Source organism: Dipodomys ordii, unplaced genomic scaffold (genome assembly GCF_000151885.1).
Source record: "Dipodomys ordii isolate 6190 unplaced genomic scaffold, Dord_2.0 Scaffold1, whole genome shotgun sequence".
NCBI lineage: Eukaryota > Metazoa > Chordata > Mammalia > Rodentia > Heteromyidae > Dipodomys > Dipodomys ordii.
In genome coordinates this window covers 63,398,659-63,412,722 of record NW_012267217.1, presented here as the reverse complement: position 1 = coordinate 63,412,722, position 14,064 = coordinate 63,398,659, and the positions used below count along the sequence as shown (strand labels likewise).

At 39.9% G+C, this 14,064-nt stretch overlaps 1 protein-coding gene across 1 annotated transcript in view; it reads right to left on the bottom strand.

Moving 5' to 3' along the window:
- The window catches only part of Gigyf2 (GRB10 interacting GYF protein 2), a 154,299-nt gene that overhangs the window by 117,006 nt on the left and 23,229 nt on the right, over nucleotides 1–14,064 (bottom strand). Inside the window, exon 4 of the mRNA XM_013022428.1 lies at nucleotides 6,331–6,413. Within this exon, the coding sequence (XP_012877882.1) occupies nucleotides 6,331–6,371 (41 nt within the window). The 5' untranslated portion in view covers nucleotides 6,372–6,413. The remainder of the gene's footprint in view (nucleotides 1–6,330; nucleotides 6,414–14,064) is intronic.

Below are 14,064 nucleotides of genomic sequence, written 5' to 3'. Positions count from 1 at the left end.
TGGCTGGTCATGGGGCCTGAACTCTGGGTCTGGGCACTGTCCCTCAGCTCTTCAGCTCAAGGCTAGCGCTCTACCACTGGAGCCACAGCACCACTTCCGGCTTTTTCTGTTTATGTGGTGCTGAGGAATCGAACCCAGGGCCTCATGCTTGCAAGGCATGCACTGTACCGCTGAGCTACCTTCCCAGCCTGATTTCTCCTACTTCTATGAAGAAACTGAGCCAATTAAGAAGAGGATTGCCTGTGTTAGAATGATGGGTGTGCTGACTCAACAGGCAACAAATTCTACTCAAAGACCCTCACCCTACAGATACTTAGGAAAGCTGAAAGCCCATCAGTGATCTTTACCTCCTCCATACAACCTTCTCTTCTAAACATTCATTCCCTTACCATGTACTTTGCCCTCCATTTCTAAACACACTTCAGTAACTTGTTTAGTGCAGCATTCTACTTCTAGCTATGCTCAACTCTGCTCTTTATTACAAAAGTATTTTACATCCTCATTTTCCTGTCACTTCAAACCCAGTGTTACCTGGTATTCGCTACTCTGCAAAGTGATTAATAACCTTAACATTAATAACCTTAACACAGAAAATTCAAGAGAATTTTTCTATCTTCGTGGTCATCATCTCCCTGGCCTGCACTGAAATCTGCTAACACAGAAGGCTCTGTTATACTTTTTAGTAGTAATGAATGGTACCACTAAGACTCTTAAAACCTCACGATGGCTCTCAAACTTTCACTTAAGTGCTGCTCAAGCCACAAACTTCAGCTTAAGCAATTTGGGTCTAGTGCTAGTGGCTCATGCTACTGAGAAAGCTGAGATCTGAGGATTGAGGGTCAAAACCATCCCAGGCAGGACTCTTATCTCCAATTAGCCAATAAATAGCCAGAAGTGAAGCTTTGGTTCAAGTGAAAAGTGCTAGGCTTCAGCAAAAAGGCTAAAGGAAGTTGGGCAACAATGGCTCACACCAGTAATCCTAGCTACTCAGGAGGCTGGGATCTGAGGATCACAATTTGATGCCAACCCAGGCAGAGATGTCCATGAGACTCTTATCTCCAATAAGCTACTCAGAAAATGCCAGAAGTGGAGCTGTGGCTCAAATAATAGAGTGCTAGCCTTGAGCAAATAGAAACTTGTGGAAAGCACCTGAATTCAAGCTCCATGAACAGCAAAACAAAACACAACACCACCACAAACAGTACTTCTGTATAAACTCATGATTCTCAAATCCAGCTGATTCTTCACACAGTGACAGGTCCATCAAGCCCCAAATGTCCCAAACCTTGTTCTCGTCAGTCTATTCATTCCAAACTCTACTGCTTCTATTTCCAGAGGGAAGGACACTACCATCTATTCAACCACTAAATTAAAGAGTCTGGGATTCGGCCTTCACTTCTCCTATTCCCATTCACATCTTACTGAATCCCAAATCTCAAGCCATCTCTTTATCTAGTGACCTAATTGTTGCTATGCTTTTATTTCTGTAACAGTATCCTTGATGATATTAACTAGTCTTAGTCTATCTTCACATTACAACAAATTACTTATTTAAAATGCACACCTGAAAACTCTAATCCTTCACCAACACACCATGACCAAATAAAACTCAAAGATTCTTCAGCCCCCAAACACATTTCTCCCACACTTCGTATTACAGTAAAGGCAAACATCTGAGTCCTTTTACATCTGCAGCTTCTTGATAATACGTCTTCAAACATGCCCTTTTTGCTGTAGAAACATTTTCCAAACTTTCTTTTCAACAATGCAGAGTACAGATGCTAGGGAGAAGAAAGCTTAAATGGGAAGAACAGAGAAGTGGAAGGAGCATGCAAGACAGAGTGAGACTGGGATCTAGATATTGATACAGAATGTAGCAAGCATTTGGTAAAATGTTTTTCTGAACCAGTCTTAATATACTCTTCTAAAACATACTCTTGCATAATATCTACTTTACTGCCTCTTTAAGCTTACTACCCTCTCACCCTTTTGTAAACTAAGAATTATAATGTGTTCTATGCTCCAAAACTTCTCCATTTTCTCCACAAAAATTCCAGATAGTAAGCTAGCAATCTCAGGTTTACATGATCTTATCCCCAACACACTCTCCCAAAGGCCTTCATTCAACAAAATTTAGTGTGTCTACTTCTGACTAAAGCACTAAAGTAAACCACCAACTTACTAAATGGGGAAATACTATGTTTTCGTTTTTTTACAGTATAGCTTTCCTAAAGCAAACACATATACGAAAGAGATAAACCACAAAAAGGTGACCATTTTAACAGGTATAAACTAAGTGCTCTGGGGAAAATAGAGTAAGTCCCTCTTTTTGACAAGAAAAGATCTGGGAAGAATTCCTGAAGACCATGGATATGTGATACAAGAAACCACCTCAAAGAAGCATCCTCTGTAGCCAGGTCACTATAATAATGCTCCCTACAATTAAGTCTTTGTCTAGGCCAGACATCGTGGTACATGTCTGTAATCTCTGCATTCAGAGGCTGAGGCTGGAGCAGGGAGTTTTAGGCCAGCCTAAGCTACACAGCACCACCATATCTCAAAAGTCCTCATCTAGACTAAAATTGAGGCTTCTGATTCTCAAAAAAAAAGCCAGTATTGGGGCTGGGAAGGTGGCTCAGTGGTAGAGCGCTTGCCTTGCATGCATGCATGCCCTGGGTTCGATTCCTCAGCACCACATAAGCAAAAAGAAAAAAGCCAGAAGTGGCGCTGTGGCTCAAGTGGTAGAGTGCTAGCCTTGAGCTGAAGAGCTGAGGGACAGCGCCCAGGCCCAGAGTTCAGGCCCACAACTGGAAAAAAAAAAAAAAAAAAAACTGTATTAAACAAGAGCCATTTGTTGGTTTCTTGTATGCCTTAAAGTACACATTTGCAAAGAAACAAGATGAAGGATAAAAATCAAAACCCTAGCAAAGGCTCTTGGGATATAGTATTAAGGGTAATTTGGATGTTTTCTTTTTTCTTCTGTACTACTATAATTTCCTCCCAGATTATCAGAATGGGTAGATTTGTTACTGTAAATAACAATGTAAGATCCATAAGCACATACAAAAAAAAAAGTTCCATTAATAACCACTTAAGTGTTTCATCAAACATAAAGTAAACACACAGGATGGAAATCAGGTTCATACAATCTTTCTGGTGGCCAGTCTGCACATTATCTTCCAAAAACCCTAAAATGGAAGTTTTGATTTAACAATTCTACCTCCAAGAAATTTTTTCAAGGAAAGGACTCAAATACAAACAAACCATTCAGAGGCGTGTATATACATATCACTTTCAATAGCAAAACATTAAAAACAAGTTTACTTTCCAACAATTCACTTATTCATTTAATAAACATTTATTGAGTGCCTAACTATATGCCAGGCACTGGAGATACAGTAACGAACAAGCTATACAAAAATCCAGTCCAGATACCTGCCCTCATTGGAGCTCACAGTCTAGTGGGAATAGAGGATGAGCTATCAATAATAAAGAAAATATGTGCACAGGGTATTTGGCATGTAACATTTTCTACAGACCACTGAAGGAGTTATGATAGGGAGTAAGAGGGACACAGGGCAAGTTGTACAGACGGTCAGGAAAGTTCTATGGTAGTAGCATTTAAGAAAGGCTGTAAAAAGTGACTAATTCATACGTAGGAGTGATTTACTTCTCCATTAAATCTATCACATCCTTTTAAGTTGTTTTGATGGTTCTGTAAAAATTTCTTTATCCAAATATAATCTGTAGCCTAGTGATTTTATCGATTGTCAGGTCTAAACCTACAGGTGTGTTCTAGCCCCACCACAAGTTTCAGTGTTCTCCCATCTTCACAACTGCCCCCACATACAAATAAATCTCTTTATTTTATCAATCTCTCATTAAACATATTTTACATTGTTCATTACAAGAATGATGACCTTCCTGGAAAGAACATCACTAAATGTTTCTGTATCATTCAGAGATACACATTCAATTCAATGCAATCACTGAAATCCTTGATACTTCCCTCAGATCCATAATGAACGATTACATGTAGAAAAACATGACAATAGTCCCTATCATACTGTGCTTTCTAGCTCAGGGTCAATGCTTTAAGAGCTTCAAGAAATTTTGATACATGACACCAATAAAGCAGTGTCCACTTATACTTTCATTCCTCAGTTTATTAGCAATTTCTGTGACTTAGGGTAAACTTGCAGGGTAACAGACGTAAAACCAGATAACACTACTGGCTTTAGGAAGGGATCAGTTACTGCCCACTGCTAAAACTATCTCAATTCAAATTTTGCCTAAAACACTAGGCTGATCAAACAAAATACCATCAAACAAAACTTCAGAGAACCAATGAAAATGAGAGTGTGTAAGAGACTACTGACAGATGGTTCAAAGACACAGAAATACCTAGAAATGACTTGCTGTTTAGGAATGCATGCTGTATGGCAGGAGCCAGCCAAATTATTCTGTTTAGGGTCAGAGAAATTACTTAAGCCCTGAGAAGCTAATTTAACTACTAGACCTGTCAAAGTAGCATAAAAGTAACCAGGTAAGATAGAAACAAATGGGAATGGCTGCCTTCCAGTAACACTTTACAAAATTTTACAAAAGCTTTACTTACAGTCCCATGGACTGCAGTTTGGCAACCTATGATGTAAAACATCAAGCTAAATGTCAAATAACAAATATTACCAATTTGTTTTGTTTTTCTTAATTTCTGGTGTTGCTATTTTTACCTATTGACAAGACACTTTAAAAGATGTTTACTATGTTTTTGTAAAGAAAAAGACATAAGGTTTATAAATGAATACAAGAATTATAAATTCAAGTAACAGCAGAAGAGCTGCACATGAAGTGCTTTGCAAAGTGAACTACATGAATTTAAATCCACCTGGTAAAATAAGTAAGGCGTGAATAAAGATTCAACTATTAAAAAAGCTCATTAAAATATTTTTATAATAATGAAAAACTGACAACAATCTCTACGTACTATATCTGGAGGACTAGTTAAATAAATGATAGTACATCCATACAATGAAACTATTTAACAAAACAGAAATATTTATTGATTTTAAAAAATGATGGCTTTGATTTAGATTTTTTTAAGTTACAAAATTGAGTTACAGTATGATCCCATTTCTGTGAAAATAAGTGTACATATATATACAAGTAGATACATAGAACCACCTGGAAAGATACACCAAGATATTTACAGAGATTACCACAGATGGTGAAATTTTGGCTATACCTTCTCTATTACTTATAATTTTTTATTTTTGTAAATATTAATTTGGTAGTAAAATGCTCTTTAAAATAGAAAGTACTAATACAAGTGCAGCATCACTTGGGTCAGTATTTTTTAAAATAAACTCAAACTACAGAAGTTGCATCAACCCTCAAATAGTAATTTCTCCTCAGTCTCTAAATGTTAGCTAGAAAGGTTAGGGAAATCTAGGAAATACATAAAAAAGGAAATGTATACCACTGGGTAAGTATGCATAAGAATCCTCAAATCAGGAACTACTACAGAAAGTCTTACCAAATTGCCTTCACACCTCAATAATCATGAACGTTTAAGGCACTAATCCAGCTCATCAACTATAAATACTGTCTCTGACATTACCCAAGGGGTTGTTCGAAGTATGAATGGAAAAAGTAACTATCATTATTCACGCCACTGAAGAGAGGATCTTCAATCATCAACTTTTGGGGAAAAGGAAGAAGAGGGGGGAAAAGTCACACTACAATGTGATGGATCTCAAAATTCCATGAGAATTCCATATTCGGGTCCAAACAATCTGTAAGAGACTCAAAGGTCAATTAATTGTTATTATGGCAAGTGCTAACTCAATTCTAGCTGGGCTACTGCTAATAGCCAGTATAATTCTGGACCACCTGTCTAGCCCACCAATAAAATAAAATTTAAATAACACTTCAATTAAAACTATTTTTTCAAACAAGTCTATGAATAGCAATTACAAAACAGAACTGTAGCAGAAAACATATAGATATTAAAATGTTACAATTTTATTTATATAAACTTATATTTACCTAGACAAAGACTTAAAACATAAACAATGTTCTAGGATGGTGGATTATGGTGAGTTTTAATTCCATTACCAACACATAACCAGACCAAGAAAAAAAAATCAATAAAATAATAGAATATAATCATTTACCAAATATAATTTTATTACTGACCTAGCCATGTTATTTTGAACTAGGCACATAAAGCAAAATTTCAAAAACATGCACATTTATAGACTACCCAGTACCTGTATTATTAACTTACTACATACTGCATTATCAAATAGGATGAGACTTAAAACTCACCATTCAGGCCCAAAGTTCAGTGTCTGAGTTTCTGCTGCCATTCTTCTCCGTATTTTTACAAAGAATTCTATATGTGAAGAAACCTGTTGAAGAGAAAAATAGCTCCATAAAATTAGTCAAGATGAAGTGTAAATTTCAAGCCAGAATGTACAACAGAGTATGTTGTTAGTGCTTTATTTTCTCTCAACTGAAATCCTAAGAACGAGATTTTTTAAATTCCTATTTATAGCAATACAGCAAGCAAAGTGAAATTAAATCTACCCTACTCTCCAAACTAATCATTTTCTCATATTTATCTGAGGCAACAAGATACAGAGTCAGGGTCTGGGAAGGTAGCTCAGTGGTAAAGTGCTTGCCTTGCATGCATGAGGCCCTGGGTTCAATTCCCCAGCACCACATAAGCAGAAAAAAGCCAGAAATAGCCCTGTGGCTCAAGTGGTAGAGTGCTCGCCTTGAGCTGAAGAATTAAGGAACATATCCAGGCTCAGAGTTCAGGCCTCATGACCACTATATATATATATGATATAGAGTCAACTAGTGAAGCAAGCAGAAGCAGACAAATTAAAGATTTTTCTCTATTAGCTTTAGAGCAATAGACATGAATAAAACACATTTACGTTTCTCTTACTGACTTGGAATAGCCCATGTTACCCTGAGAGACAAGGATTCTTGGCATCTAACTGGAGATTCTCCAGTATCCACCTCCCCTCTGAAATTATAGGCATGCACCATTTTATTATCAAGGACCTCCTCACATATCTCAACAGCATCTGCTCTACCTCTTCCTCACTTCCTGGTTAGCAATTTGTACACTGGAGATGCTTTAAAAAAAAATTACCTTGGGTCAAGTTAAAATGATAAAGCCAATGCATTTCAAAAGTAACATTTCAGAAGCAATAATAAACCAGGTATAGTGGCATGCACCTGCCTGGTATGTACAATACTCTTTAAAAAGGAAGGAGCTAACAATAGTAGTAGCTTACACCTGTAGTTCTATTTATTCAGGAGAATGAGATCTGAAGATAAAGATTCAAAGCCAGCCCAGGCCGGCAAATCCATGAGATTGGTATGTCCAATTAATCACCAAAAATTCCAAAGTGATTTCTTAAATAGATGGCTTACGTGGCTTAATTAGAAAGCCAGCTAAGCAAAAAAGCTAAACTCACATCTGTAAGCCTAGGTACTCAGGAGGCTGAGATCTGAGGATCATAGTGCAAAGCTAGACAAGGTAAGAAAGTCTGTGAGACTCTGATCTCCAATGAACTACCAAAAAAGCTATGGCTTAAGTGGTAGAACACTAGCCTTGAGCACAAAAGCGCAGGCCCAGACCTGGACCAGACCCAGGAGAGAGACACACAGACACAGACACAGACACACACACACAGACACACACACACACACACACACACACACACACACAGCTTAAGTGGTAGACCGCTAGCCTTGAGCACAAAAACCCAGGCCCAGAGTCAGCCCCAGGATACAGATACAGATACAGATACAGACACAGACACAGACACAGACACACAGACACAGACACACACACACACACACGGCTTAAGTGGTAGACCACTAGCCTTGAGCACAAAAGCCCAGGCCTAGAGTTAGCCCCAGGACACAGACACAGACACACACACAGACACACACAGACACACACACACACACAGACATACACATACACACACACACACACACCCCCCAAGAACGTCTCTGAGTTCATGCCACAGTACCAAAAGGGGGGAGGGGAAAAAGGGAAGGAGGGAGTGGAAGAAATAGAAAATCAAGGTATATTAGTCTCCATAATCAACTATTTGATTATCTATCCTCTTACTGGAAGATAATTTCTGGCCTTCTGTTAGTGGACTCCTCGGAGTTTTCTACACTTCCATCAGATCTCCTCCCTGCACAGAGCTGGGGTGAGACCCTGGACTCAAGGAGGAGACACTTAGTGCCCTCTTCACTTTTAAGCAACTGATGATTTTTTTTTATTTTTTTGGGGGGGGGTCCGGTTGTGGGGCCTGAACTCTGGGCCTGGGCGCTGTTCCTCAGCTCTTCAGCTCAAGGCTAGTACTCTACCACTTGAGCCACAGTGCCACTTCCGGCTTTTTTTCTTTTTGCTTATATGGTGCTGAGGAATTGAACCCAGGGCCTTAGGCTTGCAAGGCAAGCGCTCTACCACTGAGCCACCTTCCCAGCCCCTGATTTTTTTTTTTAAAGAGACCAATTTTCTTTTTTATATTTTAATTTTTCTGGTTAGACTGCATCTTAAATAAATATCATGTTACAATTGCCACTGCTGGGATATAGCTGGCTAACTTGTCTGCACATGGGCAATTTTGGTTCTAACTACTGCCTAAATACCTTCAAAAATTATGAGAAGAGGAGCTGGGAAGGTGGCTCAGTAGTAGAGCGCTTGCCTTGCATGACTGAGGCCCTGGGTTCGATTCCTCAGCACCACATAAGCAAAAAGAAAAAAGCCAGAAGTGGCGCTGTAGCTCAAGTGGTAGAGTGCTAGCCTTGAGCTGAAGAGCTGAGGGACAGCGCCCAGGCCCAGAGTTCAGGCCCCATGACCAGACCAAAAAAAAAAAAAAAAATTATCAGAAGATTCTGCATTAAAACTTAGAAGCAAAGAAAGGGGTGACACTGTCCAAAAAGAATTGTACTCACTATCTGACTTATAAAATAGTAATCCCTCTCTATACAACACCTTAATAGTAACAATAAGATTCTTTTTTTTTTTTTGGTCGGTTGTAGGGCTTGAACTCTGGGCCTGGGTGCTGCCTCTGCACTCTTCAGCTCAAGGCGAGCGCCCTACTGGCTTGAGCCATAGCACCACTTCCGGTTTTCAAGTGGTTTATTGGAGGTAAGAGTCTCACGGACTTTCCTGCCCGGGCTGGCTTTGAACCGCAATCCTCAGATCTCAGCCTCCTGAGTAGCTAGGATTATAGGCATGAGCCACCAGTGTCCAGCTAAGATTCTATTTTTAAAAAAGAAAATTTATTATATAACACAAAGGAAGAAAATCAGCAATGGGATATAAGTGACATAGCTATTCATTAATGGCAGAATAATCCCAAATGCTAAAAAAAAAAAAGGGGGGGAAGAGGGAAGGAGAGTGAGAAAGAGGAAAGGAAAGAAGAAAGGGAAGGCGAGGGAAAAAAATGATTAAAAATACAGGAAGAGAGAGGAGGGAAGATGGTGAGGGAGAGCACAATGAAGATCATTAAGTTACCACTCCTATATGACACTGCACAATCCAAACAGTCACATGCAGCCCACTGAAATATTCAAAGGGGTTAAAAAATTACCAGGCTTAGTAGCAGCTCTAACCCAGAACTTCAGGAGTTCAGCGCAAGCTGAAGAAGTTATAGAGACTAAGACTTTTAAGAAAGAATATAATGAAGAGGTTAAAATTAAGCCATTTAGGGCCGGAAAGGTGGCTCAGTGGTAGAGCGCTTGCCTTGCATGCAGGAGGCCCTGGGTTTGAGTCCTCAGCACCACCTAAACAGAAAAAGCCGGACGTGGCGCTGTAGCTCAAATGGTAGAGTGCTAGCCTTAAGCTGAAGAGTTGAGGGACAGTGCCCAAACCCAGAGTTTAGGCCCCACGACAAAAAAAATAAATACACCATTTATACATACACACATATGTATATGTGTGTGTGTGTGTGTGTGTGTGTGTGTGTATATATATAGCTGTTAAGGCTTACTTGTGAAACTAGTTCCTCCTTTTCCTTCACTTCTAGCACTATCCTGATATTGTTTCATTTTTTCTTTATTTCTCTTCCTTCTTGCCTCACAGCACCCATGATACATTATATTATAAATTCTGTTCTATTTTTCAACATTTTATAGCTATAGTAGTGCTCTTTACTAATTGTAGAGTAGCCACTAGACACTGTTGAAAATGAGAATGAGGGAAGGGGTAGCATGTTCAAAAAGAAATGTACTCATGCCAGGCGCTGGTGACTCACACCTGAAATCCTAGCTACTCAGGAGGCTGAGATCTTAGATTTGAGGCAGCCCAAGCAGGAAAGTTCAAGAGAGTCTTAGCTCCAATTAACCAGAAGTGATACTGTTGCTCAAAGTGGAACACTAGCCTTGAGCAAAAGAGCTCAGGGATAGCGTCCAGGCTGAGTTCAAGCTCCACAACCAACAATAACAACCAAAAACATACTCATTACCTGACTTCTGTACTGTAACCTCTCTGTACATCACCTTTATCATAACAATAAAAAAAATGGTGGAGGAGCTGGGAAGGAGGCTCAGTGGTAGAGTGCTTGCCTTGCATGCATGAGGCCCTGGGTTCGATTCCTCAGCACCACATAAGCAAAACGAAAAAAGCCGGAAGTGGCGCTGTGGCTCAAGTGGTAGAGAGCTAGACTTGAGCTGAAGAGCTGAGGGACAGCGCCCAGGCCCAGAGTTCAGGCCCCACCACTGGACCCCCCCCCCCAAAAAAAAATGGTGGAGTGGCAGAAAGGGCATTTTAGAAATGGGAAAATACTATTAAGAGCAATGAAAAATTCTCCCACAAATTTCTAAAATGGCCCATTGAACGGAAAGGGAAGTAGTAAGTATTGAAGGAAACATTTTTCACCATTATATCGGTCAACCAGGCTCAAAAGGGCAGCGTCAACTAAAACTCCTTCCTTCTGTTTTCTATCCTTCGTCTAGTCATTTTTCCTAAGATCCGGTTAAATCCCAAGATTCTTCTTGCATACTTCATTATAATTCTAGCTCTTTCATCTCTTGTTTACTAGGAGTGATAGGTAGGGTGGTACATGCCTATAATGCCACCACTGAGGAAACTACTGAATTTGAGGTCAGCCTGTGTTACATAGCCAGTTAAGGCCAGTTTGTTTGGTCTAGATACGTGAAACCCTTTGTGGGGAGGAGGAATCAAACCTAATTTGTTTCCCTGACTCAGCCTCAAGATCAACTTCATTCTCTATTCTTTTTTTTCTTTTTTCTTTTTCTTTTGTTGGTCAAGGGGCCTGAACTCTGGGGCTGGGCACTGTCCTCATCTCTTCAGCTCAAGGCTAGTGCACTACCACTTGAGCCACAGCGCCACTTCCAGCATTTTCTGCTTATGTGGTGTTGCGGAATTGAACCCAGGGCCTCATGCATGCAAGGCAAGCACTCTACCACTGAGCCACCTTCCCAGCCCCCTTTGTTTTGGTTAAAGAAAAAAAGTACAAGACCAGGACTCAAACTCCATACCTGACGCTTTCACTCTACCAACTGAGCCATGTGTGCAGCCCCAACTTCTTTCTCTAAAATACCAGTCTGGTCACAGCCTATCTCTAAAAACATATTATGCATAGTCAAATCTCTTTCTTGAGTATGTCAGATTCCCATCACTCACAATCTATGCCTCCCAACTCAATCTACTGTTTTTTACCTCCCAACTCAACACCAACGAGAGCTTTATATTTCATCCATTGCATTTAACTTGTTTTGTTGATGCTTACAACATTCCTTTATCACAGAAGCCAACCTCTGGAATGGTCTGTGCAACACCAAGGACCCATTAACTTAGTCCAAAAATACTTATTTCCCACTTGGGCCATACCTCCACTTCCAGCTTTTGCTGCTTAATTGAACATAAGACTCACAAACTTTTCTGCCTGGGCTGCCTCTGAACCTCCGTCCTCAGATCTCAGCCTCCTGAGTAGCTAGGATTACAGACTTGAGCCACTGGTGCCCACCTTTGTAAGTACTTATCACAATTAACATATTTAGGAGAGCTAAAAAAAATGTCAATTTATTTTCTAAAATATTTAGAAAAATTTACTTCCATAATTATCATGTAAATTACTTTTAAGAAAAGGATGGCAAGGGCTGGGAAGGTGGCTTACCTTGCATGCATGAAGCCCTGGGTTCTATTCCTCAACACCATATAAGCAGAAAAAGCCCAAAGTGGGGCTGTGGCTCAAGTAGTACAGTGCTAGCCTTTAGCTGAAGAGCTCAGGGACAGCGCCCAGCCCCAGAGTTCAGGCCCCACTGACCAACAACAACAACAACAAAAAAGACGGCAAAAATTCAGAAAATGAATCATAAAAGTTCAGTTGAATATTTATGTTCTTCCATGCTAAATAATACATTTACAAGGGGCTGGGAAGGTGGCTCAGTGGTAGAGTGCTTGCCTTGCATGCCTGAGGCCCTGGGTTCGATTCCTCAGCATCACATAAGCAAAAAGAAAAAAGCCGGAAGTGGCGCTATGGCTCAAGTGGTAGAGCGCTAGCCTTGAGCTGAAGAGCTGAGGAACAGCGCCCAGGCCCAGAGTTCAAGACCCACAACCGACAACAACAAAAAAATAATAATAATACATTTACATTTAAATAGCTGGTTTCATGGACATTTATAAATTCAGTCACTACCCCTGGTCAGTTTTGTATGGTAGAATAAAAAGTTTTCTGCAGTGTAATTATAGCACACTATCAACTTATTTTTCTTAAGGTACACAGTAAATGTATAGTCACAGGCTACTGTTTTGTAACATTTTTAAAAGAACTGAATTTTTCTAATGATCTATAAAATTATGTTACCTTCTACAAATAGGCATTCGGAATAAAACTTTTTAAAAGAGAAAAAGAAATTAGGGGAGAAGAGTTGTGGCTTAAGTGGTAGAGTTACTAAGCAATTGTGAAGTCTTGATCTCAAATCCCGTTACAATAAAAAAAAAAATTTTAATGCTGTTAAAAGCCAACTACAGGTGGCTCACACCAATAATTCTAGCTATTCAAGAGACTGAGATCTGAGGACTGCTGTTTGAAGCTATCCCATTCAAAGATGCTTATCTCCAATTAACAAGCAAAAAGTTGGAAACGGAGGCATGGTTCCAGTGGTAGAGCTCCAGTTCTAACAAAAATATTAGTGAAACCGGGTGCCAGTGGCTCACAACTGTAATCCTAGCTACCTAGGAGGCTGAAATCTGGGGATCACAGTTCAAAGCCAGCCCAGGCAGGAAAGTCTGAGAGAGTCACATCTCTAATTAGACAACAGAAAACCACAAGTGGGGCAGTGGCTCAAGTAGTAGAGTGCTCACCTTGAGCTGAAGAGCTCAGGGACAGCCCAGAGTTCAAGCCCCACCAACAACAACCAAAAAAAAAATATCTCAGACAGCAAGGCACAGAGTTCAAGATGTAGAACTAGCACACACACAAATACGTATGTGCACATATGCACTCATATTCACATGCACTACAACATGAAAGTGTTAAAGATCAAGCTAATTTGCAAGATCTCCAATACTCAAGGGCTATGGAACATCTTTATTTTCTTTAACATGCTCCCAACTGACTTATTTACAAAACTACAAAAGGTTGAAAGCTGACATTAGTACTATCAGGTACCTCAAGGAATGGAGGACTTGGCCCTACATTTTCTATACTACACTTCACGTACAGAAATATCTAAGATTAGGAGTTCTAAAGAAAATCCTATACTAAAATATTTTGTTTCAATATAAAAATCTGATGGATGCTAGTAATATTATCTGGCAATAGCTAACCCTATTATCTGTTAAGGCATCTAGCCAGACCCATTAAGAACAAGGAATATGAGCTGGGAAGGTAGCTCAGTGGTAGAATGCTTGCCTTGCATGCATGAGGGCCTGGGTTTGATTCCTCAGCACCACATAAACAGAAAAGCTGGAAGTGGCACTGTGGCTCAAGTGGCAGAGGGGTAGCCTTGAGCTGAAGAGCTGAGGGACAGTGCCCAGGCCCAGAGTTCAGG